This window comes from Plasmodium relictum (genome assembly GCF_900005765.1).
Source record: "Plasmodium relictum strain SGS1 genome assembly, chromosome: 14".
Lineage (NCBI taxonomy): Eukaryota > Apicomplexa > Aconoidasida > Haemosporida > Plasmodiidae > Plasmodium > Plasmodium relictum.
In genome coordinates this window covers 1396809-1424305 of record NC_041692.1, presented here as the reverse complement: position 1 = coordinate 1424305, position 27497 = coordinate 1396809, and the positions used below count along the sequence as shown (strand labels likewise).

General features: G+C 18.6%; 4 protein-coding genes across 4 annotated transcripts; 2 read left to right on the top strand and 2 right to left on the bottom strand.

Annotated features, from left to right (window-relative positions):
• Nucleotides 1-852: 852 nt before the first annotated feature.
• On the top strand, nucleotides 853-14278 carry PRELSG_1439100 (conserved Plasmodium protein, unknown function; the record flags this gene model as incomplete). Its single annotated transcript, XM_028679466.1, has 4 exons — nucleotides 853-13647; nucleotides 13740-13854; nucleotides 14038-14117; nucleotides 14234-14278. The coding sequence occupies 4 exons, from the start codon at nucleotides 853-855 to the stop codon at nucleotides 14276-14278; spliced, it is 13035 nt and encodes a 4344-aa protein (XP_028535177.1).
• A 60-nt stretch (nucleotides 14279-14338) lies between these two features.
• PRELSG_1439000 (phospholipid-transporting ATPase, putative) lies at nucleotides 14339-19593 on the bottom strand (the record flags this gene model as incomplete). Its single annotated transcript, XM_028679465.1, has 7 exons — nucleotides 14339-14464; nucleotides 14551-14638; nucleotides 14729-14853; nucleotides 14929-15111; nucleotides 15224-15577; nucleotides 15724-16023; nucleotides 16153-19593. 7 exons carry the CDS (start codon nucleotides 19591-19593, stop codon nucleotides 14339-14341), a joined length of 4617 nt encoding a protein of 1538 aa, XP_028535176.1.
• A 1405-nt stretch (nucleotides 19594-20998) lies between these two features.
• Nucleotides 20999-24889, top strand: PRELSG_1438900 (DNA gyrase subunit A, putative; the record flags this gene model as incomplete). The annotated part of the gene is made up of 1 exon (XM_028679464.1): nucleotides 20999-24889. One exon carries the CDS (start codon nucleotides 20999-21001, stop codon nucleotides 24887-24889), a length of 3891 nt encoding a protein of 1296 aa, XP_028535175.1.
• An 884-nt stretch (nucleotides 24890-25773) lies between these two features.
• Nucleotides 25774-27054, bottom strand: PRELSG_1438800 (nucleus export protein BRR6, putative; the record flags this gene model as incomplete). The annotated part of the gene is made up of 1 exon (XM_028679463.1): nucleotides 25774-27054. The coding sequence occupies one exon, from the start codon at nucleotides 27052-27054 to the stop codon at nucleotides 25774-25776; it is 1281 nt and encodes a 426-aa protein (XP_028535174.1).
• Between the last annotated feature and the right edge of the window lie 443 nt (nucleotides 27055-27497).

Here is a 27497-nt window from a genome sequence, read left to right as displayed (position 1 = left end):
TTTCTTAAATAGGAAGAATTTTCTTATTATTTTAATTAAATATTTAGGAACCTGTAATTTTTTTTTTTTTTAAATATGTAATAAAATCTATGTAAAAAATAAGGAAATTTTTATTCATATAAAATGTAAAAATCGAACAATATAATATTAAAATTTTCATTATTTATTCATAGGAATATTTCTATAATAACATGTAAATATTTTGTCATATAAAGTAAAAATATTTACTTTTATTACCAAAGAATATTAAAATAATACTATGAATTTATGTTTCTTTCTTTCCTTTATTTTTTAAATAAACTACTTTTTTGTGAAAATAAAGGTGTGTTTGTTTCAAAAAAAAAAAAAAAAAATAAAATAAAGATATTTATTACATTTTTAAAAATATTTATTATTTTTAAAAACAAAAAATAAATTTTAATGCCATAATAAGCAACAGGAAGAACATATTCTATATATTTTAATACATTTATTATTAATATAATATGAAAAATAAACTCTATTAATCTTATGGTTGTATTATTTTATTTTTTTATTTTTTTTTTTTATTTGTTTTATATAATTATAAATATGTAAAAAAAAATATTGTATTTTCTTTTTTAACTTAGTATAATATTTTTATACACTATTAATTATAAAACATATATTTTCATTTGTTAAAATTATAAAAATATACATATTTTTAACATATGGCTAAAAAATAAATAAAAATTAAAAAAATAAAATAAAAAATAAAAATTATTAAGAGAATAAACTACTGAAATAAGAAAAATTTTGATATTGAGAACATATATATATATATATATATATATTTAAAAAAAAAAAAAAAAATGACTCTGTAAAATAAATAAAATGGATAATACGAAATGTGTTGTCTGCGGAAATACTAGCTTTAGAATAGAAGAAGGACAATATGTTTGCAATGAATGCAATTATGTAAGTGAAATTATACTTGAACAATTTGATGAAGCTTTTGAAATACAATCAGTTAATGATGATATAAATAATCAATTTCTAGAGAAAGATATATATAATGTTATTAAAAAATTATATAAAGATGATAATTTAAGTAATAATATAGCCAAATATGTCTTTAAGGAAAATGATGAATTTTTTATAAATTTTCAAAAAATTTTAATAAATTTTATACAAACATTTATTACAATACATGAATTACCACCAATTATTTATGATGAAATAAAAAAGATATGGTTTTACATATTAGAATTAAATATAAGAAATTTGAATATTTATATGCCCTTTGGAGGTATGAAAGATTCTCTGAGATATATATATGAAGTAATAAAAGATAAAAAAACATCAGAAGTATTAGACAATTTGAAAAATGATAATAATATTAATGAGGATATGAAAAATGTAGCATATAAAATGGGCTTAAGCAAAATTTCGTATTTTTTTACTTTGCAGAAAAAATATTTACATAAAACATTTAAAATGACTGAATTTTATCCTAAAAAAAGTGAAATTAATAAACAATACAATATTAGATTATTAAATTTATATAGAAAAACATCATTGTTAGATAGCGAAAAGAAAAATAGACAGGATTTTATACGATTTAATGAATTGATAAATAGTATAAAACATTCAAAAACAAAAAATGAATTCAGTAATATTAATAATGAAGATGATTTTTTTGATATGAATAATAATGAAAAAGATATTTTAAACTACGAATTTAATTCAAATAATGAGAATAATCTAGAATTCTTCGATTATATGTCAAGGGAGAATTTAGATATAGATAATATTCAGTCGGATAAAAAAGATAGTATACTTGAAAATGAAAATAATTTAAACAATCGAAACAAATCAGATAATTTTATGAAATGTAATAACTTTATGAAAAATGACAATTTTTTTGATTCTGAACGCGTTTATCACTTTTACTCTTCATATTTAATTAATAAATTTTTACTTTCTAGGAATTTATCTAAGCCAATTGTTAAGAATATATCATGTTATTACATGAATAGATCAACTAATTGCAATGAACTTATTGGTTTAATTTATGAACATGATTTTTTATATTATGTACGTGAAGAGTTAAAAAAAAAATGTGATATTGAATTTTTATCCTACTATGACATTTTACAAGTATTTAAAGGAAATTATGATCATTTTTTATATTCCTCATTAAATGAACAAAATGTAGACATTTATTGTAATGGTAAAGATGATAAAAATATAAGCAGTTGTAATGATGATAATAAAAATAATATTCCATTATGTAACAAAAATGAGGAGAAAATATTAGTAAATAATAATGAATTTAAAAAAAAAATAGAAATAAATGATTTTGAACCTGAAACTGATTTAAAAATAAAAAATGAAGTAGATGATAACTATGAATTAAATAGTTTACAATATAATAATGAATATGAAATAGATGAATCAAGATTTGAAGGGCAAACTAAAATAAATGACTTTGGATATGATAAGGATTTAAAAATAAAAAATGAAGTAGATGACAAATATGAAGTAAATAGTTTACAATATAATAATAATGAATATGAACAAGATATAGTGGAATTCGAAGAAAATTTAGAAATTAGTGAATTAGAATATAATAATGAATTAATAATAAGTGAACATAAAGAAATAGAAAAAAAAAATTCTAAAGAAAAAAATTTTCTATCTAGTGATAATAATGCTATTCAAGATGTTTTAAGAACGTATAAAAATTATATTGAATTAAATAAGGAAGTTTGTAAAAAAGATATATCAAATTCATCAGTAATAGCCATCAGTTCTTCTTCCGATAATGAAAATGAAGATAAAAATAAAAAGGACAAAATATTTCAAAAATCAATTACAAATCATAATTCAATAGATAAAAATTTGTCTTACCAAAATGAAAATAATTCAGAATATATAAATGATTTTATTGATAATGAAATAATTTGTGATAATGACTATTTTAGTGACGAATTTAGTTGCAAAAAAAATGTTAAAGATAATACTGATGCTAATAATAATAATTTTTTCACTGTACCTTCTTTTGAAGGTGATAATAAAAAAAATTTTAAATATGATAACAGTTATAATGTTTTAATTAATACTATAAATGATAATACCAATAAGGATTTAAACAATGGTAATGATAATAATAATATAAATAATTTAAGTAGTAACATAGATGGTGCTAACTTAATTAACAATAAAATTGACATATATAAAAAATTAGAATACATAAATAAAATAAAAAAAAATAGTAAATTTAAAATTGAAAAGAATTATTATGATAATGGATTAAAAAATAAAAAAGAAAACTTAAACAGTATATATTCACTTGCAAAACAATGCATATTTAAAAATAATAATAATGAACATAATTCGAACACAAACATATATATTCCAGAAAAATATCTAATTGATTCTTTTATATTTGATGATATTTACAAAAAAGTTCTTTATATTTCTAACTTCAAAAGATTTAGAACATTATCAATAAAACATATTTATAAGGAATATATAGAATTTTTTTTTCAAGATTATAAATATTACTTAATAGATATGGAAACTTATAAGTTTTGCTTTAATTTTACTTTCGATTTATTATTTTACATACTTTATTATTGTTTAAAAAGATTAAATATTTATTGTTTACCACATAATATGAAGAATTATATTAATTCTGATAATTTTAATTTATATAAAATTTTTAATAATGTCTCTGAATCCTTCTTTAAATTATTTAAAGAGCAAACTATCTTTAATTTTCCTTTGAAGAATTCTCATTTTTCTGAACTGAAAAAATATTTTTTTATAAGAAATTTAAAAAATAGTATACCATTTATATGTATTCATAGTTATGAGCACAACAGTAAATACTTCATGGAAGAATCAAATAATCAAAATGATGATTATATTTACTATGAAATTTTTCATAAAAAATTGAAGTCACATTTTTCTAAGATGAGGAATGTGAATTTTCTGGTGCATAGAAAGTGGTTAAAAGATTTAGAAAACTTTAATGGCTACTTAATAATAAACTTATATTCATTAATTAATGATTTAATATATAAATTTCAGCTTCCAAATACAATTCAAATATATTCTATTAAACTTTTAAATTTAGTTATATTTAAATATAGGTTTTCAAAGTTTCTTTATAATGTATATAGTAACAGATATGATGATTTACATACTGAATTAAATAATTTTTATAATTACAAAAAAATATATAAAGATTGTTTTACATTTTTTGGGGGGAGATATAGAGGCATTCACTTAATAAATGATATAAACAAATATATTTTATATTTAATGAAAAAAGAGTATTATATAAAAAAGAAATATATTGAAACAAAAAAGTATTTAATGCCTGATAAAGTAAATGTTAATTATAAGGTTTATAATAAAATTAATTACTTTTATAGACAAAAATTTTTTTACACTTTTTATAACATTCCCTCTAGCTTATATTTTTCTAAGAAATATTTTTATAATATAGCCACTGCCTGTGTTATAATTGCATGCAAGTTTTATTATCCTATGTTTTCTAACGATTTTTTCTGTTATGAAAACATGTTTGTAAAAAACAAATATGAAAGTTTTCATTTAAATAATCATTATAAATGTCATATTCAAAATAACTTTAATTTTTATAATAGAGATATTATTCAAAAATGTTCTCAAATAAAGAAAATGTCACAGAAGAAAAACATCAACAAAAAAAAGGAGAAAAACAAGTGTAAAATGAAAATGATTAATGAAAATAAAAAAGAAATAGTAATAAATGAAAATAAAGAAGGAACTATTACTTGTGATAATTTACTGAAGAAAAAAATAAAGGTTATTTTGGAAACATCAATTACAGAAAAAAAAAAAAAAAAATTAGATAATAAAAATACTAGATGCCAATTAAGTAGTATTAAAAAAAAAAGAAAATATCCAAATACATGGGATCAAAAAGATTCTTCAAGAAAATTTTTAAAGATAAAAAAATTAAAATATAGTAACTTGAATCTAAATAAAAACTATAATGAAAATTATTTAACGAATGAATACGATTCCAACGAAAGTTTTGAAATAGAAAATAAGAAATTGGAAATTAGTGATAAATATTTTGATGAAGAAAATAAGCATTCTGAGGTAGAAGATAAAAGTTATACAAACATAACTGGCTTCAATGATAATTATAACAAAAAAGAAGAAAAAAATGGGAATGAAAATGATGAAACAAGCTCAAATATAAAAGATATAATTTTAAACACATATGATAATGACTTAAGTGATCATTCAAATAAAATATATTTAAAAAAAAATGTAGATGTTGTATCAATAAATGAAAGTAGTTCAATTAATTATTGTAATGATATTTTAAATGAAACTTTAAATGAAAATTATTTTGACAAGTATTTAAACAAAAATTCAAAAAATTATCAAGAAAACTTGGTTTTTGATTTCTTAAATAATGATTTTTGTGATGGCAAAATTTATAATTACCTCATTTCTGATGATTGTGATTTTGAAGATAAAGTGAAATCGATTAAAAAAGGAGAAAAAGAAAAAAAGAAAAAAAAAATAAATAAAATAAGAATAAAAGAAATATATTTTAAATCATTAAAACACAATCACAATTATTTTTTTGTTCCTGTTCAAAACATTCTGAGGGTTTTTTTTAATTACAAAAGACGACTTCATTGTGAATTTTTTAAAAAATCAATGGAAATAAATGAAAATGATAACAAAAATGAAGATGAAGAAAATATTTTTAGAAAATTTATATATCAAAAAGTTCATACAGAGGAAATCAAAAATGAAAATGAAGATAAAAATAAAAATAGTATTTCTAATGATTATGAAGATGAAAGCAAGACATATGTATTACCAAACAATAAGGGGCTAAGAACAAGTGTGAGAAATGGTAAAATATATAAAAATGGAGAAAAAAAAAAAATTAAAACACTTTTTATTAAGCAAAATCCATTTTGTTGTAAAGATTTATTATTTGATCAAAGCTGTAAAATATTAATTGCTAATAATAATAATAATAATATAGAGAAATTTAAAGATATATTGAAAGTCTTTTTTTTAAGTAATTATCCTCATCATTTAAATTATTTTAATTTTAATTTAAATAGTTTGATGTTTTATAATTTGATTGAGATATTAGCGAATGATAATAATAACTTATCATTATGTTTATCAAATAAAATAAGTACGCATTGCAATTTTATTTCTGATACTATGATCATAAATAAAATGATCAGAAATAAAACCAGATATGTAATGAAACTTTTATATTTAACTGAAACAAAGAATATAACAATTAATAACAATTCCTTATCAAATGAAATAAATGATAAAGGTAAATACAAGAAAAAGAAAACTAGGAAAAAAAAAAAAAATGAAACTTTAAGTGATGCTAGTAATAATGCATATTCAGATAAGCAAAAAGAATCAAATTACTTAGAAAAAAATAAGTTAATAAATTTTAATGATGATATAATTTCGGAGTTTATAAAGACAAATAATAATTATGAAAACGATAAAAATTTGTATAGGTTATTAGATAATAGCTGTGATGATAGTGAAAATGAAAAAATTTTAAAAAAAAAATCAGACAAGATTCAATATGTTAATTTTATATATTCAAAAAATTATGAAATTGCATTTTTTACTTACATATTATATGAATATTATTATCTAGTCCAATACTATTATCACTTTGCTCATCTAGTTGATATATTAAATGATTTGATTAAGCACTCGTGGAATTTATATCAATTACTTTTCCTTTATTATCAATTAAATTATGATATTTACATATATATGAAATGTTTAACTCAACTATTAAACATGTTTGAATATTTTTTTGTTGTTATAAAAAATAAGGAGCATATCAATGCAAATTATTTTAATTGTTTTTACAGAAATAGATATATAAAAAAAAAAAAAAAGATTCTCCATAAAATAAAAATCTTTTATTTTATTTTTCAAATTTTTTATAGTATAAATGGAGCTAAATATAAAACTAATCGTAATTTATATTTCTATATGTGTAAATGTTTTATAAATACAGAATCAGTTATATTTCATAGAAAATATTTTACTAAAATCCCTTTTAAAAAGTATCATATGGAAATGATTTTTCATTTAAAGAATATTATTAAAAAGGGTCATGCATATTTAAAAAATATGATAGAAAATACATTTAATATAAAAAAAATAAAAAGGATGATTACAACTAAAATGAAACGTATATCAACAAAATTAGGTAACTTAATTAAAAGAACATACATTAATAATACTTATATTCATAGCTATGTATTATCATTTAGGCGTCACATGATGTTTCATATAATAGTATTGAACGTTCATTTTTTTTTAATTAATTTTAAAGGAACATTAAAGCTATCTGAAAAAAATTATTCTACTTTCATAGACAACTATTACATGAAATTTAATCAGTGGGATGAAAAAATTTTTAATAATAATGTCTTTGTTCTTTCATCAGAAAAAAAAAAGAAAAAAAAATCTCATTCGTTACATTTTCCTAGCAATATAGATAAAAAATTATTTAATAAAAATTTAACTAATAAAAAAGGAAACAGCCAAATTTCTGATTTTTATAAAAATGTTTTTTTATTTTTTATGAAAACTCAAAAGTTAAAAATTTTAAAAAAAAAAACATTTGCTAATCTATATTTTAAAAGTATAAATTTTAATAGAAATAGGAATAACAATGTTATAAAATCCAATAATGAATATGCCAAAAGATACTACCATAATAATTGTCTAATAAATTCTTTTCAATTAGAAGAAAATGACAAAAATAATCTTATGAAAGAAGAAAAATATTTTAATAAATATATCAAATTACTAGAAGATATGAATACAAATAATTACATCAAATTTAAAAGTAATCAAAATTTTGAAAAAAAAAGTAGAAAATTTGATATAAATTCATTATTTCATATATATATAAATATTATTTTTGAGTTAAACAAAACAAAAAAAAAATTACCATGTTTATTTTATTACAAATTTATTTCATCCACTTTGATAAACAAAAAAAAGAGTAAATTTTTGTGCTATAATAAATCAGATATTATAAACGATTGTATAAAAAATATATATAAGCGCAATTATGAGGTACTGCATAATACGTATTTAAGTAAAATTTTAAAATGCGAAAATGTAATAAATGTTATAAAGCATTTAAAGGATAAGCATATGGCTAATTTTTTTAGTAATTTTAATATATTTAGAAACAATTATTATAAAGTACAACCTGAGATAATAGAGTATTTTCTAATGAATTTTTTAAAATTTTATAGAAAATTTAAAAAAATAATAAAAAATCCAAATATTATATTTTTTTTATACTATTGGAGGTCTTGTAGTGATTTAATAAATAAGAATAAATTTATGATTAATAATTTATTCATAGGACAAGAATTAGCGGAAAATATATTTTATTCCTTTTTTTTGTATTTTTGTAAAACAAAATTTTTAAAAAATGAATTAATTAGAAATAAAATAAATATAATAAACTATAACAAATTATTTAAGCTTATATTAAACATAGAAAACAATTTATTAAAAAATAAAGACAATGTACTTTTGCTCTATAATAATTCATATGACAGATTATTTTATAAAAAAAAAAAATATTTGAATAATACATATTACCTAAATAAAAGAATGGAAAATAACACTAAATTAAAATTTATATCTTCATTAACGTCCGTTATTCAAAATATAAACTTTTCTACATATGATATAAAAAGCATAAAGATTTTAGATATATATAGATCATTTATGGAGTTAGTAAATAATTTAAAGGATGATGAAAATAAAATTGATTTCAATAAAATAATATATTTTCATTTAGATGATGAAATATTTATGAAAAATATATATGAAAGAAAAGAAAAACGTATAATAAATGACGAAAAAGAAAAAAAAAAAATAATTAATTTCAATTTTTATAAAAATATAACTTATTCTATTATGATAGATAATTTTATTAATAACAATAAACAATTTTTTTTGGTTAAAAAAGTAAAGTCTTTTCAGGAAGCAAATGATGAATTTTATAAAAGAGATATTACTATAAAGGACAACGATTCATCAATATACAACGAAGATAAAATAAACTTTAAAACAACACAATGTAAAAAAAATTTATTAAGATATGTTCTCTTAAGATTTTTTAAAAGAAACATATTTGATGAACTTAAAGAAAGCAAAAAGGAAAGTTATTCTGAAAATTTTAATTATAATATTTTTTACAAAGATGATAATATACATCATTTAATTTTAAAAAATTATGTAAATAAATTAGTGCATTTCATTGAACCAATAGATTGCATTAGCATTTTTAATGCTAAAATATATAAAAAATTAAATGATTTGTTTTCTAATATTCCTTTAAATTTTAAAACTTATTTTTATTTAAAACAAAATTTCAATAAGACATTTAATGAATCATTTGAAAAAGTTGATTCTTTGAATATAAAAGAGGATTTATTTTTGAATAATAAAAAAGATATTAATTTTATATGTAATGATATATATGTAAATGATGAGGATAATGAAGAATTTGCATATATTTCAACAGACATAGATTCTTATAAAAGTGATACCGTTTATTGTATTAAGTTAAACAAAATGAACTATACAGATTTTAAGGAAAATATAAAGAAAAATAAAAAGCTTTTAAAAATGGCTACGAAAGAAAAACCATATTGCAAATTAAATAAATGTTTTTCTTCTCTTATTCAAACAAGTAATAATATTCCTATTTTTCATGACTGTTATAAAATTTATAAAAATTTTTTTTGTAGATTAAATGATTACTTTCAGAAAAGTACATATTTATTAAAAGTTTTAAATGAAAATATTTATGAATGGTATAATAATTTAAATATGTATGATCCATTTTTATTTTTTCATAATAAATGCTACAATTTCAAAAAAAGTATAAAAAGAAAAAAAAAAAGTTTTAAGATAACTACAGATGAAAATAATTTAAAATTTAAAAATTATTTTAAAAATAAAAACTGTATAAATAAAAATTATATAAATAAGAAGTATTCAGATATGAAATACTCAAATATATGTAAGGATAATATTATGTCCATTTCCCATGAAACAAAGAACAGAAGTAAAAATGAAGAAGAAAATGAAATATTTAATAATATTAACTCTCATATAATGAGAAATACATATAATAAAAAATATTATTGTATGAAAAATAATTTAAATTTTGAATTATCAAAAAAAAAATATAAAGAACCATATATATGCATTTATAATGATTCAATTTTTTTCAATGTTACTAACACATGTGTTCAAGCAGAAATACATAAGAACAATAAATATGAGGAATCATTAGTTAATTATAATTTGAACAGAAACGTTCATTTTGAATTTAATTCAAATTTAAATTGTTTTATCTTAAGATTAAAAAATGATTATATAAAAAAAAAAAATAAAATTTTCTTTTCAAAAATAAAAAAGAATCAAATATATAAATTAAAATTTATTCAAAATTTTACATACACAAAGAAATATACCTATTTTTTTTTCTCTTGTTTTATATATCCAAAGTTTCAAATAATTAGAATGATTTATTTATTTTCTTTGAAATATTTTCCTTCTTTATTTCTTAAAACAGCTAACTATTTAAATTACTTTAAATTAGATGACAAGTTTATAGATTTCTTATATTGTGATGATTATGTAATTCTTAATTCTATTTTCCATAATTTTACAGCACAAAAAAATTATAAGACAGTATTTGATATATTACTATTTAAAGGTTATTACATAAATCCTTTTTCTTTATTGGGTAGTCTTTGTTATATAAAAGAAATTAAAATTATATGCAAATATTTTAAATTGCAGAATGTAAATTATTTCAATACTCTACATAGTGTCATATCAATAGGTAGTGTCAAAAATGAAGTAGAGCTCATTAATTTAGAAAAATTTATGTATAAGCAAGAAATAAACAAAAGAATTTACAATGATTACAGTGAATTACCCAAAAGGGAGATGGAAGAAAATGAGAAAGAAGGCTGTTTAAGTAAAATGAATTTAAAAAAAAATAATAGAAAAAATAATTTTAAATTAGATTCTGATGATTTATTTTATAACAATTTATTACTGGTACAATTTACTGATAATTTAGAGTATAATATTGACAATAATAATATAAAAGAATTTTTTGACAACAATTATAATGAAAATGATGATTTTAATGAAATTACAAAATTTGAAAGTAATATAAATAGGATAGGAATTTCAAAAAAATTTGATATAAACGATTACTTCAGAGATCAAAGAGAAGGTAAGGATAGAATAAGTGAAAGTGAAGAATTTGAAATAGAGGAAAATCAAATGAATCATGATGAAGCAAATGAGAAAAAAAAAGTTCAACGTTTAATTATACCTCCAACTTTACCAAATATTTCGTGTGTATTACTAACTGAAAAAAAAAAAAAAAAAAATAAAGAAAAAAATATTATTTTTCAATTAAATAAAACTAATGAAAAAGAAGTAGAAGAACAAAAATGTACAGAACTTCATCAATATGTTATGCCAAAGAATGAAACAAATGCTTTTAGTTTGATAGAATCATATAATAAAAAAAGAAAAGCATCTAATTTAAGTAATAGAAACACAAATCATAAAAAACTTAATATTCATTGTAATGAAAATAATTCAAATTATAATGAAATAAATATGAGTAATAATATTTTAAATGATGAAAGAAATGAAAATTCGAACAGTGAATATTTAAATATATGCAATAATCAAATGGATAGCAATTTCAATATTAATAGTAGTGATATTAATAATAATTTTACCAATATAAATAATGAAGATAACAATATAAATAATGATGATAATAATATAAATGATGATGATAGCAATATAAATAATGATGATAATAATATAAATAATGATAATAACAATATAAATAATGATGATAACAATATAAATAATGAAGATAACAATATAAATAATGATGATAATAATATAAATGATGATGATAGCAACATAAATAATGATGATAATAATATAAATAATGATAATAACAATATAAATAATGATGATAACAATATAAATATTGATGACAATAATGTAAACAGAACTAAGTTAAATTTTACTCATGTGGAAAAAGGAAAGAAATTAAATGAAAGAAAAGTATATGCGACTTCAAATAGAAAACTCTTAACTGAAAAAAAAGAAAAGAAAAAAAAAAGGAATAGTGATAAGATATATTATGAATGTTTAATGGAAAATTCACATAATCAAAGGATAAAAGATTTTTCGAAACCATCAGAAACAATTAATTTATATAATATTATTATCAAATTTTTAAATGATAGAATCTTGTTAAAAAATGATTCAATAACTTACGAAAAATATAGAAAAAAAAACATAATAGAATTTAATCATATTGTATATAAAGAGTTTACATTGCATACTAATTATTATTCGGAATCTTATAATAAAAGTATATTAAATGAATTTATTTCTCTTTTTTATAGTGATAACTTCAAAGATACTTATTTAAAATATGAAAAAAAATATATTAATAAAATAAAAAAAAATAATTATAAAAAAAATGTGGCAAATGAAAAATGTATAAGAATTAATGACTGTAATAATATAAATTTAGATTTAAAAAAAAGCATAGTAAATTCACCATATGAATTTAATGAATATCCATGTTTAGAAGATGAACAATTCACCATTTCTCAAACAAATATAGATCATGTAGAAGAAGATAAAAAAGTTGCAAACAACTTTCAAAGTGGGTATGAAAGTGAACGTAAAAATAAGAGAGAAAATGAAATAAATCATATAGGAATCCAGAAAAAAGAAAATATGAGTATGAATACACCACTTGATAATAACTTTTTATCATTTATTGAAAGCAAAAAATATAGCGATAAAGAAGAATTTACTTTATCCATTGAATATAATAGTTCATATTGTTCTTATTCTGATTACTGTAGTAGTAGTGAATTCAGTGATGATAATGAAAATGAAGGTGAATATATAAATTGTTCTTTTTTTTTGCATAAACCTATTTATGTTTTTGATGAGCAAAGAGAGATAAAAGAAGTTAAACAAAAAACTTATAATGAAAAAAATAAAAATAATAATAATAATAACAAAGGTAATGGAATGGATAGTATTTTTTCTTTTAGTGGAAATAAATTTGAAAAATATTTTTCTACGAATAGTAGAAAACTTAAAAAAATATATAAAAAGTTAATTAAAAAAATAGAAAATGATAAATCTATAAAAAAAACTTGCTATAAATTGTATGACAAAAAAAACAACTTTCTGATGAGAGATTACAAGTGTTCAAAACATAAAAACATATGGAAAAACTTTACTAAAAAATATGTAAAAAAAAAAAAAAACATAAATGATATGTTTAAAGGTGATTCGTTCATCATAAACAGTGTTTCAAATGATATACATACTTATGAAAACGAAATTAAAAATATAGTAAGAATATATAAAAATCAAAAAATGCTTATAAAAAATATGAAACAGAAGCAAATATCACAAAAATATAAAAATACTTTTCCATGGGTTGGTAACAATATCTTTATTTCTCCCAATGACGTAGACAAATTTATTATGGTAATGTCTTCTGAATTTTTGAAATTTCTAGCAATAAAATTTTCTCTCTTTTTTTTTTTATATTACCTTTTTTTTTTATGTTTTATCATTAGGCGGGATATAGCTCTGTTTTATTTCATCAAAATACATCTTATTTGAACAACTTTAATCACTATGCAGCAAGTGCTAATATACCTTTAAATTTTATAATTGAATCAAGAAGAATAGGTCAAATATAAAATAAAATAATTTAAAAAATTAAATTGATGTTTATTTAATTCTTTTGAAATATGAAAAAAAAAATAATAAAATAAAAAATAAAAAATTTAATAAAAAAAAAAAATATATCTAATTCATTTAAAAATTCCTTTATATATATTTATTTTAATATTTGATTTTCCTTTTTATCAGATTGCTTAAGTGTAATGTTATGTTTATTGATAAAGGTTTTTAGTTCTTATTTAGATTGCTCATCTCATGATTTGATTACAGTAAAAAATTTATACTTTTATTATATTTTCAGAGTTTATATATATATATATATATAAATTTTAACAAAAAATTTATTTAATTATTACTCTTATTTATTTTATTTTATATTTCATAGGCTTGTAGAGAAATTGAGAAATCCTTCAAATTTTTTGTTAAATAATAGTTTGATTTAATTAAGATACTAAAATTTCATTTTATTTTCATTATCCGTATAATTATTTTATGCAAGTTTAAAAAACTGTGATGGAGTTATAATATTTTTTATTTTTTTAATTATATAAAAGGGTAACCAAGCAAAAAGGACAATTAAAATCACTTTGTACCAAAACATAACAGACATTATTTGCTAAAAATAAAAATTACAAATTATTATTTATAAGAGTGTAAGAATGATAATTTTAATTTTTTTCTTTATATTATATTAAATTTTACCATTATATCAAAATAATTTCTCAATATAAACATTGAAAAAATATAAACGATGAAAGAACAAATATTGGCAGATATCATTAATGGATGCCTATAAAATAACGTGTATATATATATATATTTATTGTTTATTTTTAGAAAAATATTTTAAAAAAAAATATTTTTAAGTATATAATATAACCATGACTCCACTTCCAGATGTATATTCATTATTTCTAAAACTATTAAAGAAGAAAAAGATATATTTATAAGATTACTATAACTATCATTAAATAACTTCAGAGCTCCTAACATAACAACAGTCCCCTATAATAAAAATATTAAAATTCAAAATTTTATATATTATATATATATAGATTTTTGTTTGATTAAAAACAGTACTTGAAAAATAGATATCCATACAATAATAAAAAAAGACTTTAAATCTAATTTCCTTTTATGTTTTTTATTTTTATATATTTCAGGATATAGATATATTAAATTTTTTTTTATCTTTATATCTAGTAATAATGACAAAAATGGTGCTGTTGTATAATATGTTGTATAACCAATTTGTAACCAGCCCTTTAAAAATGAAAGCATAAAATATTTTGTTTTTTGTTAATATATTTTATATTTGTATCTATTTATTATTTTTCTTTTTGTTTTCATTTTATTTTATTTTATATCTTCTTACTTGAAAAATAGAAACAGGAATACCAAAAAATATATAACTATAAATAAATTGCAAATAAGTTAAAACGAATCCTCTATGTATTAAAAAGGAACATAAAGAGGAAGTTTGTAAAAAAGTATTATTTCCGTAATAGAGAATTAATTTTTTTATATTTTTAAATTTTGAAACAATAATATCACTATCATGAACTACTTGTTTTCCTTCTTTTCCCAAAACGCCAATTCCTATATCAGCTGATTGGATCATAGCGACATCGTTACCTCCATCACCTATACATAAAATTTTTTTTTTTTTAATAGTTTTTATTAAAACAGCAATTTCTTTTTTTTCTATAGGACTACATCTACAACAAACCTTTAAAAAAAAAAGAAAAAATTTATATTTTTTTTAAAAAATGAAAGATAATACATTTATATTTTCTTTACTTCATATGAAAAAAAATTTACTATTTTTTTTTTTTTAATATTTCAGTTTTTGTTTTTCAATAATTATATTACCACTGCACGAGCATTAGCTGCAAAATCTACGAAAGCGTTGGGAATATATTTGATGCAATTTTGTATAATAATGTTATCAAAAAACAAAACATAAGATTCTATATTACTTAAAATGGAGTTAAATTCTCTTATTAAACTTGAAGTGCTATTTATATTTTCATGCCTAAAGATATAGATATTATTTTTTTTTTTTTTAATATTAGCATTTTTGCAAGCACATATTGCTGTTTCTATTTTATCTCCTGTTAAAACCCAAACTTTTATACCGCTATTGTAAAGCATTTCAATAGTTTTTCCAACTCCCTAAAAGATATAAAAACATATACAATTTATTTATTTTTAATTTATATATATACTAGTGCAACAAAAATTCATACAAATGAACTTTTTTTTATTGTAAACATTTAAATTTTTTTATTTTTCATCTTTTACCTTTTGTAATTTATCTTCAACACCTGTTATAGCTAAAACTTTAATATTTTGTTCTACATATTCTAATATACTTTCCATTTTTCCTTTAATATCTTTATTCTTATTATATAAATTAAAAAAATTTTGAAAAAATTGTTCTTCTATATTTAAAATGCCATGAACTAAAACTCTTAAACCTAAATTTGACAGATGATCACTTTCCTCATATATAAAAGTTTTATATTTTTCATGGCATTTTTTAATTAGAATATTATCTGCACCTTTAATGAAGAAATAGATGTTCCTACTTTTCATATTTCTTACAAAAATACTCATCCTCTTTGTTTCTGATGAAAAAGGAATATGCAATAATATTTCATATTCCAATATAACATTTTTATATTTAATTTCTATTCTATTAGCTGTTTTCTTTTTTAAAACAAAACCGCAATTGGTGGCATATTTTAAAAATGCTAATTCATCAGGTGAAGAACATTGATAACTTACATCTGAATGAGAAAAAGTTTCTGAATTTTCAGAACTATTTGATGCAAAATTACTTTTTCCTTGATGTGCACTTTTTATACTTGTATCCTTTTTTGTCATTTTCAACTCATTTTTATTTTTCCGATTAACGTTTAATATATAATAAAGATTTTTCTGAAAATCTTTATCCTTCTTTTCTTTTTTTTTTTTTAATTCTTCTTTTTCTTTATTGTTATTTTCTTTTGTTAATGTTCTTATGTTATTGCATATAAGAAATGATAGAAAAGTTTGAAACACTTTGTGCCTCTTCAAAAATTCCATATCTTCAATATTATCATCATAATAATCTAAAAATTCCAATTTAGACTTTAAAAATTCATCAACCATTTTTTCTACTTTCTTTTTTTTATTAAATTTAAAAGTACTATTATTTAATAAATCGTTTCTTTTTTTTTCATTAGTTTGATTTAATTCAAAATTATTTTGTTTTAAAAATTTTAAATTTACATTATGATAATTAATTTCTGCGTAATTTGCTTTACCATGATCACTATTATTTTCATTTTCTATATCTCCAATATTAATTTTATTAATATCCTTACTTAATTGATATAATTTTGTTATATTTTTATTTTTATCTTTTGATTCATAATTAATAGAAATAAGTTCATTATTATGACTTTTATTTAGATTATCATGTTTTGAAAAATTCGATGATAAATATAACGATGGACAATCAATATCTTCTTCATCATTAAGAACATCTAAATTGTATGAGAGAATACTTTTCGTATATATTCCCTTTGTTTTATTATCCATGTTACCATGTAAAATATTTTTATCATTTTCTTCATATATAACATCAAGCCCTATATGTATAACTTTTAATATCATAACATTTTCAGTTAATGTTCCTGTTTTATCAGTAAAAATGTAATCAATATCACCAAAATTTTCAATAATAGAATTATTTTTTATTATGGTAGTTTCTATTTCTTTGTCTCTCTGGATAAGTAATGTATAATATATTTTTGCTATATTTAAATTAACACTTAAAGATATTGGAATTACTGATGAAAATAATAAAACAAAACGAATAAAATTTAAATACCATAAATTATTTAGTTTAATAGAACACATATACATAGAAAAGATTGTTAATATGATAAAAAGAAAAAGAGTTATTAAATTTAATTTTTTATCAATCATTCCTCTTTTAATTTTGCTAATTTGAGTACTCATATTTACTCTTGTATCACTTCCTGTGTATATCACTAAACATATAACATCAGAACTAGTTATAACTGAATTGAATAGTATAAAGTTGTCATAATTTAATTTTTTTCTAAAATTTATATTATAAAAATTAAAATTATCTTTACTGTTATAAACAGTGCACATATTTCCTTGATTTTCATATATATCATTTTTTTTTTTACTTATTGCATTAAAACATTCTAGTTCTCGATTTCTATTAACTCCATTTTCTACATCTGTAAACTTTATTATTTCTTTATTTTTTTTTTCTTTTTTATTACAAATATGATCTATATCATTTACTTTTGTTTTTTCTAAATTAATATATCCTTTCTCCAGCATTTTTTTTTTTTCAGCTTCTATTTCTTTATTTTCTTCATAATCATACATATTATCTTCATTATATTCACAATTTTCATCATCTTCATCTTCATATTCTTCATCTTCATATTCTTCATCTTCATCATATTCTTCTTCTTCATCTTTTACCAAATCAAAAGAATAATTTAGAATGTGATTATTATTTAAAATATTTCCATTATTTTCAATAGTTTTAAATTCATTATAAGGATCATATTTAAATATAACATAAGATCCTTCAATATTGTAAATATCATTTTTTGGTTGTTCTAAAATAAATAATATATCAACAGAGAAAAAATCCTTTAATTTTTTTAAATTTTGAAATATACTAATAGGGTATTTAATTTTCCAATCTGTTTCTCCATCAATTTTATCTGTTTTCACATAAGTATAATTTGCTGCCTCATTTGAAGATTTATTATTATTTTTCTTATTTGAATTTTTTTTAAATTTTATTTTTCTCTTTTGTTTCTTTTTAATATGGAAATTATTCTTAAATTTTAAATTATTATTGTCATTCTTATGGTTAGACTCATTTTCATCATTAACAAGATATGTATTTTGCTTTGTTTCTTTTTGAGATTTTTCATTTTCACTAAATAATAGATTATTACTTGTTTCGCTGTAATTATTATTTGCCTCATTATATCTTTCATCAATTAATTCATTATCGATATTTTTATTAAAATGGTAATAACTTTTATTAATTTTGTTATATATATTTGTTCTTTTATTTAATTTTATGTTACAAAATAATTTTTTCTCTTCGTTTTTAAATGTGTATTCTTCATTTTTATTTAAATTCTTTAATAAAATACAATCAGCCGGAACCTTTTGTTTTGATTTAATTAAAATAATATCACCAACCTTTATATCTTTTGAGTATATTCTTTCTAAATTTCCATTTTGAACAAGTGTATAATAGACTTCATTATTATTTTCTAAATCTTTTATAAATCTTTTTAAGTCATCTACCACTTCATTTATTAAACTAATTAAAATAATAAATATAAGTGGTGCAACAAATGTAAATACGTAACCTGTATTAAAAATTGGTATTATTTGTAAAAGAGAAACACATAAATAGAATAAATTTAAAAAGTCAGAGAACTGGTAAAACAAAAATAATGGAATAAATGTTAAAATAGAATATTTTGTGCTTCTTATTTTATTATCACAAAAAAAATTCGGAAATGTTCTTCCATTTATATTTATGTACCTCTCCCTTTTTTTGTTTTTTTTATTATAAATATAGCTAAAAATTTTATAAAATATATATGATAAATAATAACTAATTTTTCCTTTTTTTCTACTCAAAATAAAACGTAGTTTTCTTAATTCTTCATCATCAACCATTTTTTTTTCCTATTTCTTCTATTATATTATATTTTTAAATTATTATTTTTTTTTCTTCTTAACAGAAGATAATTTTATAAGGTAAAAAAAAAACATACATAAAAAATTTTATATATATATATATATAAAGGTGAAAATTACAAAAAAACAATAAATATAAAAAAAAAAAGAAATTACAATTTTTCTTATTTGCTATTTATTTTATTTTTTTTACTTTTTTCTTTTTCTTTTTATGATCTTATTTTATTATTTATTTTATTTTTTTTAATTTTATAATTAAAAATGTAAATAAGAGTTTAAATTTTTTGATGTGTAATACGTCATTTTTAAATTAAAAATTACCTCAAAAAATACAAACATTTATTTTTTTTTTTTACATAAATTATAAATATTATTTTATATATATTAAAATTATGCTATTTATATATATATATATTAAAAAAGATGGAAATTATAAAATCATAAAATATACAATTTTATTTTATTTATTCATTAAAAATATTAAAATATATTTCAGTTGAGAAATAAAAAGGTATTTTTTTTTTTTCTTTGTAGAATTTTTTTTTTTTTACCATCTTGTGGAATAATAAAATTATTTATATATATATATATATATTTTTTTTGATTAATATTATATTATTATTTAGAAATAAGCTGAAAATAATTTTAAATTATTAAATACTTGTAAATTAGTATTAACTGAATTTTTTTTATTTCTTTAATTTCTGTTATATTCAATAAAAATTCCCCTTTAATTTTTTTTTATATATAGTTTTCATACATTAAGTATAATTATTCTTTTTTTATGGATTTTGAAAAAAAATTCATAATATAATTTTTTTTTAAATTGCTAGACAAATGGAAAAAAAAATTTTATTTCTATAATTTTTAAATAAATATTAAAAAAGTATAATTTATGTAAAAAATATATTGGTTGCCTTTAAAGCTAAACACTTACTAGTGTGTAATTGCTACTAATTTATTCTATTTTTTTTATGATATATATATATATATTTTACATTATTTTTAAAATAATTCACCTACATATAAAATAAAATAAAGAATATATGTTTTTCATTATTTATAAATATTTTATTATGGATAATTTAGCTTTTTATTTATAAATTTAAAATATTTATTTTTTTATAGTTAAATTTAATATTAAAAATAACACAAAAATGTTTTTAAAAAAATTAAAAATATTTATATTATAGGATAAAATAATAAAGGGTATAAAAGAGATATAATAATAAATATTATTTTTTTAAATAATTATTATAATTATACATTCGTAGGTATACATGTAAGAATTATAACAATGTGTATGATTTATTTAATGTTAAGCTAATATAAATATTTTGAAATTTTTTTAAATAAAAAATTAGGTTCAGATAACAGATTTATTATGTCGTTTAAGTACACATTTTTTTTAGTGTTTGAATTATTAGTTTTATTGAAAATTAACATAAGTTTTTTTTTTTTGAAAAGTGAAAAAATTAATTTGCGTATAAATTCGTCAACAAATAATCATTCTTTTTTTTTAAAAAATGTATCAGGAAGTATAAAAAAGTCTTTAAATAAAAAAGGGAATACAAGTTTTTATTTCAAAAAAATTAGCGATAATGATTTGAAGATAAATAAAATATTCGATGAACTCAAAAAGAAATGTTCATGGAAAAGGAATGCCATTTTTTCTAGTTTAGAAAAAAATGATTTTAATGAAGAAGTAGATAGTAGTTATTCGAAGATAAAACATAAGGATGATAATATAGACAATTCAACAGAAGAAAAGGAAGAGAAATCAGAAATGGAAAATATGGATAACAATATAAAGAAAAGTATGAAATTGATTAAAGGAGAGTATTATGATATAGAAATATGTGAAATATTGTCAAAAAGCTTTTTATCTTATGCTAATTTTTTAATTCTTAATAGATGCTTATGTGATTATCGTGATGGTTTAAAAACAGTTCAAAGAAGAATAATTTGGAGTATGTATGAAATAAATAAGGGAATAAATAAAAGTAGTTATAAAAAATCTGCAAGAATTGTTGGTGAAGTAATAGGTAAGTATCACCCACATGGGGACAAGAGTGTATATGATGCTTTAGTAAGGTTAGCTCAGAAACATCATAATAATAATTTATTAATAAAAGGTTATGGAAACTTCGGTTCAGTTGAATATAATGCTGCTGCGATGAGATACACTGAAGCAAAAATTTCTAATTTTTGTTATGATATATTATTAGATGAAATAAATGATGAAAATATTGAGTATATGAGAAATTTCGATGGAAATGAAAAAGAACCAAAGGTGTTATGTAGTAAAATCCCTCTCTTATTAATAAATGGTTGTTCAGGTATTGCTGTCAGCATATTAAGTAATATTCCTTGTCATAATTTAATTGATGTTATTAACTGTTCTATTTATTTTTTAATGAATCACAATGTAACTAATGATGAACTATTTAATATAATAAAAGGACCAGACTTTCCAACTGGAGGTATAATTATCAGCAAAAAGAATGTCCTAAGAAATATTTATAATACTGGAAAAGGAAATTTAGTAATAAGAAGCAATGTTTTTTATGAATATACTAAGAATAATAAAGTGTACACAAATCATATAAATGATTTATCTTCGTTAGATGCTTCCAATTTTGATAAAGGAAGCAAAAAACTAATAATAAAAAATTTACCACCAAATGTAAAACCTAATGAGCTAATTGAAAATATTATTAATTTATTAAATGAAAAAAAAAATGAGCATGATAACATATTATTAAAAATACGGGATGAAAGTGAAAAAGAGGATATGAGAATTGTATTAGAACTTAAAAAACATAGTCAAGTTGAACAAATTCATAATTTTCTATTATTTTTATTTAGATATACACAAATGGAAATCAATTATCATTGTAATTTTGTGTGCATTGGTTGTGAAAATAGTTATACACAATTTTCTTTAAAATCTTTTATTCAGTTATGGTGTGAAAACAGAATAAAATTTATAAAAAAAAATTATCAAATAAAGAATAATAATTTACTAAGGGAACTAAACATTATAGATTTGTATCTTATTATACAAAAAAAAATAGTTGAAATAATTACATTTTTTCAGAGAAAACAAGATATAAAAGAAGTTAAAGAGTTTTTAAAAAAAAATTTTAAACTTAATGAAGAACAAATTAAATATATATTATCAATGAAAATACAAAAATTAATAAATATAAAAAATGTAGATTTTTTGAGTCAAAAAAATAATATTCTTAATCAAATACGATTAAATGAAGAATTAATTAATGATGTTGAAAAAATTAAAAGAGAAATCATACAAGAATTAATACACATAAAAAATAAATATGGAATAAATAAAATAAAAAATATTATTCCAGCAAATATTAAATACAAATATACGTATATAAATTATGACAAAGAGAAAAGTTCTAAGAATATCAATTTAATAGATAATAATAATAATAAAGAAAAAATAAAACTTGAAATAGAAAAAAATAACAGTGAGGGTGTTGATGAAGATACATATATGAAAATAAAAAATGAATTGTTTGAAGAAGAAACAAATGATAAAAATGTTAACAATAAAAGTATGAGGAGTGTGACAATTAGCAATAAAACACAAAAAAGTGGAAATGACAGTGATATGTTTATAAAAAATATGAATAAAGAAAATGATAAGCTAATGAGTGACGAAAAAGAAACATTAAACAGTTTAAAGGAAAATGAAAATGAAATGAATATAAATGATTTAAATGAAAATATAAGAAATGAAGAAACTTTAAAAAAATTAATGAGAGATAAAGAAATAAGTATTAATGATGCATCAAATAAAAAAATTAGCATAATGAATAATTGTATCTCTATAAATAAAATTATAAAAAATAATATAATATTAAAAAAAAATGAAAATTCATTAAAAAATATATCAAATATACAATATAGAAATACTTATATAGATTCATTAGATAGTAATATTAGTGATATTTGTAACAATGAAGAAGTAATAGTTTTAATTACGTATGGTGGTTACTTAAAAAAAATAAAGATAAATGAAAAATTGAAAAATCATATAAATAATATTATAAAATTATCAAATATAAAATATATTTTAAAAGAAAATGAAGAAAATCTGAATGAAAAAAAAAGATTTAAGTGTAAAGACGAGGAATACGAAAATGTATCTAGCACAAATAATTCAACAAATATAATGGATGATAAACAAAATAATAGTTATAAAATAAAGAAAAGTATTATTGTTAGAAATAATGACAAAATATTATTAACGGATAGCTTAAATAAAGCATATATTTTAAAAGTTTGTGATATACATTTTTCTTCATATGATTCTAAGGGTACTGCAATTAATCAAATTATCGAATGTTCAAAAAATATAACAGGATTAATCAAATTTGATGAAAATAAAAAATATTTAATTGTATGTAGTGAAAATGGGAAAATGAAAATAATAAATAACGATATATTTTTAAAAAAAAAAAAAACAGGGATAAAACTTTTTAAAAATAAAAGAAGTATATATTTTAGCTATTGTAACTTTAATGACAATTGTATAGTAGGAACAAAAAAAGGATATATCATACAATTTCCTTTGGATAATTTTAAAATATCAAAAAAGAATTCTTTAGGTAATAAATGCATAAATCTAAGTAAAGGTGATAAAGTAGTTGATTTGTTATCATATGAAAAAAATGAAAAAAATACGAAAAATTATAAAATTGTACTTTTATCAAAGAATGGATTTGGTAAAATGATTAATTTAAGTGAACTAAAAATACAAAAAAAAAAAGGGAAAGGTTATAAAATAATGAAATTAAAAAAAACAAGAAATAAAAAAAAAATGAATAACTTAATTTTGAATGATTCTAAGGAAGTACAAGATGTAACTATGTCAAAGAATAATGAAGATGACGATATAAATAAGTCAATTAATTTTAATAAAATAAATGAATTAAATAATAAGTATGTAAGTGAAAATGAAAAAGACACAAATAAAAATGAAGATGATACAAATTCCAATGAAAATTATGTAATGAAAAACAAAAAATGTAATGACGATATAGAAGATGATGAATTTTTAGGTTTCAAATTATACGATATATCAAAGAAAAGAGAAAATGATTTACTTATCATGATTACTGATCATGCTGTTCTTATTAGAAGAAATATGTCTTTATTAAAAAAAAAAAATAGGAAACATTCATCTCAAATTTATGCTAAATTAAGCAAAATAAATAAACTAGTATATTTTGATATTTATTAGTTAACTAAAAAGTAGATATATGTACAAGTTGTACCCTTATTTATGTTAAATTTTTGTTGTCTTTTTTATATCATACAATATTAATTTAATTTCAATTTAAAAAGATATTTTTCTTAGCCTTTTTTTTTTTTTTTTATATTTAGTTGGATTATATAATATGTAGATAAATCTTTAGAACATTTATTTCTATATATACTTGTTTATAAAAATAGAGTTATTACATAAATGTGTATATTGCTATTATTATTTATTATATTAATATCACTTAGGTTTTTTTATTAGGAAATAATAAGTTTCTTTTTTTTTTTTTTTTTATTTTAAATGGAATTTAATATTCTATATGCATAAATACTTCACAATTTTCTTTTTTTTTTTTTTTTGTATTTTTTTTTTTTTTCATTCCAATATTTGTTTTAAGCTTATTTAATTTTAACACGTGCAATATCTTTTAAAACTTGAATTTTAATTCTAAAACTTATTTTTGTTAGAAATATTTTTGTTTCTACTATTGAATTTTAATAATCTTAATAATGTTATTAAAAAAGTTATATGTAATATACATCAAATAATTTATATTTAATTTTTATAATTAAAAAAAAAAAATAATAAAAATGGATGTAATAAGTAAATATACAGAAATTTAAAATGAATTTAAAGCTTAATAAAAAAAAAGAAAAAAGAAAAAAAAGAGGAATTTTTTTTTAATTTTATAACATTTAACTAAAAAAAATATTCTTTTAATATAAATATATGTGCTCATTTAAATATTTTAGAGAGATATATAGTATGATATGCAATGAAAAATGTGCCAATATAAAATATATATAAAATATATATATATATATATATATATTTTTTGACAATGGCTTCTTTAATAGAATAATTTATTTTATGTCTCTTGTTAAATATTTTAAAAAACCTAATCTTTTGGAACTTTTTTTGTTATCTTTCTTGGAAGAGTTATAATCTTCAGAGAAATCTTTGTTTCGTGATACTGAATGATTCATTGTATTGTCTTCATTTAAATTAGAATAATTATTTTGATAATAATAAGGATTCCTAGAGTAATTATTATTCTGAAATATTTTATTTTGAGAAGGTATACTCATATATGGTATATCAGCATGAGTTGAATTATTATAATTTAAAGGTGGAGGCATGATTGGATAAAATTGATAATAAGGAAAAGGAGGTATACTAGTAGTGTTGGAGTTAAGTGAATTATAATCTCCATTCTGTCTACTTCCTCCTATAGACAATGCATAATTACTACCAATAAAAATAAGAAGAAAAATAAAAGCAATAACACAAATACTTTTCCATTCAAACTGGACAATAAAAGCATTAATGATTTGACCTAGCATTTGTGCTGATAAAAAAGAGATGTCTTGATATAAGTTGTGATCAGTTTTCATACATTTTAACCATTCTTCACATTTCTCATTTAAAAGAGGTAAATTAACTGTTCCACATTTATGAGCATTATACTGTTTTTTACATGAGATAGATTCTTCTTTTACATTTTGTACTTGAATTGCTACCTTTTTATTTATATCTTCTCTAACAGATATAAATATAAAATATATTAAAACAACTATTAATGATGTTATTATAATATTAAATATAACTCTTATCCATTTTTGTATAATATCTGGTGAATAAACAAAAAAATTCCGAATTTTTTCACTTCTCTGTTCTATTTTCCTTCTAGGAAATTCTCTAAATTTATGATCGTACAAAAGCATATGACTATTTTCATGAATATATGAATCGTTTTCAAAATCTTTTATATCAGATAATTCAGATGCATTGGTATTATAATCCCCATAATTCATTAAAAACCTTCTTTTCATATTTATTTTCTTATTATTTCTAATATTACCAATAATTATATTATTACTACTACGTGGATCTTTTCTTATTGTTCCTTTTTTTCTTTTTATCAAATTAAAATTTACATTATCTTTTTTTAATAACGATTCATTTTTTTTATTATCACATTTTACCGAACCATTATTTGATGCATTACTTATAAGAAAATTTTGAATACTATTTAAATCATTTGAATTGTTTTCAAGGTTTATAGTGTCATTTTCTTCACTGAAAGAATAATGTTTAGATTCTTCAATGGGAACTAATGGCATTTTATTTTCATTTATATTCATTTTAAAAAAAAAATTTTTTTCTTTTTTTCTCACATATATTTTTCATATTTTATTTTTATATCCAAATTAGTACTTAAATAAAATCATATTAATATAAATACATATTTTTTTTATATATTACTATATATTTATTATATATATTTCCTTTTAATTTTTTTTTCTGTATTTGTTCATTTAACTTATATATTTATATATGTTTATAATAATAATTCACTATAATTATTAATCATAAAAATTATAATTATTAAATTATGCAATTAATATATATATTTTTATGTTTTTTTTAAAATTTATATAAAAATAATTTTTATAAAAAACATTTCATCTTTAATCTTAAACGTTTATTTATTTTTAAATATTTTATTCCCCCTATGTTTACACTATTACTTTATTTCATCTCTACTTTTTTAATTACATTTTTTCTATATAATTTTTTTTTTTTT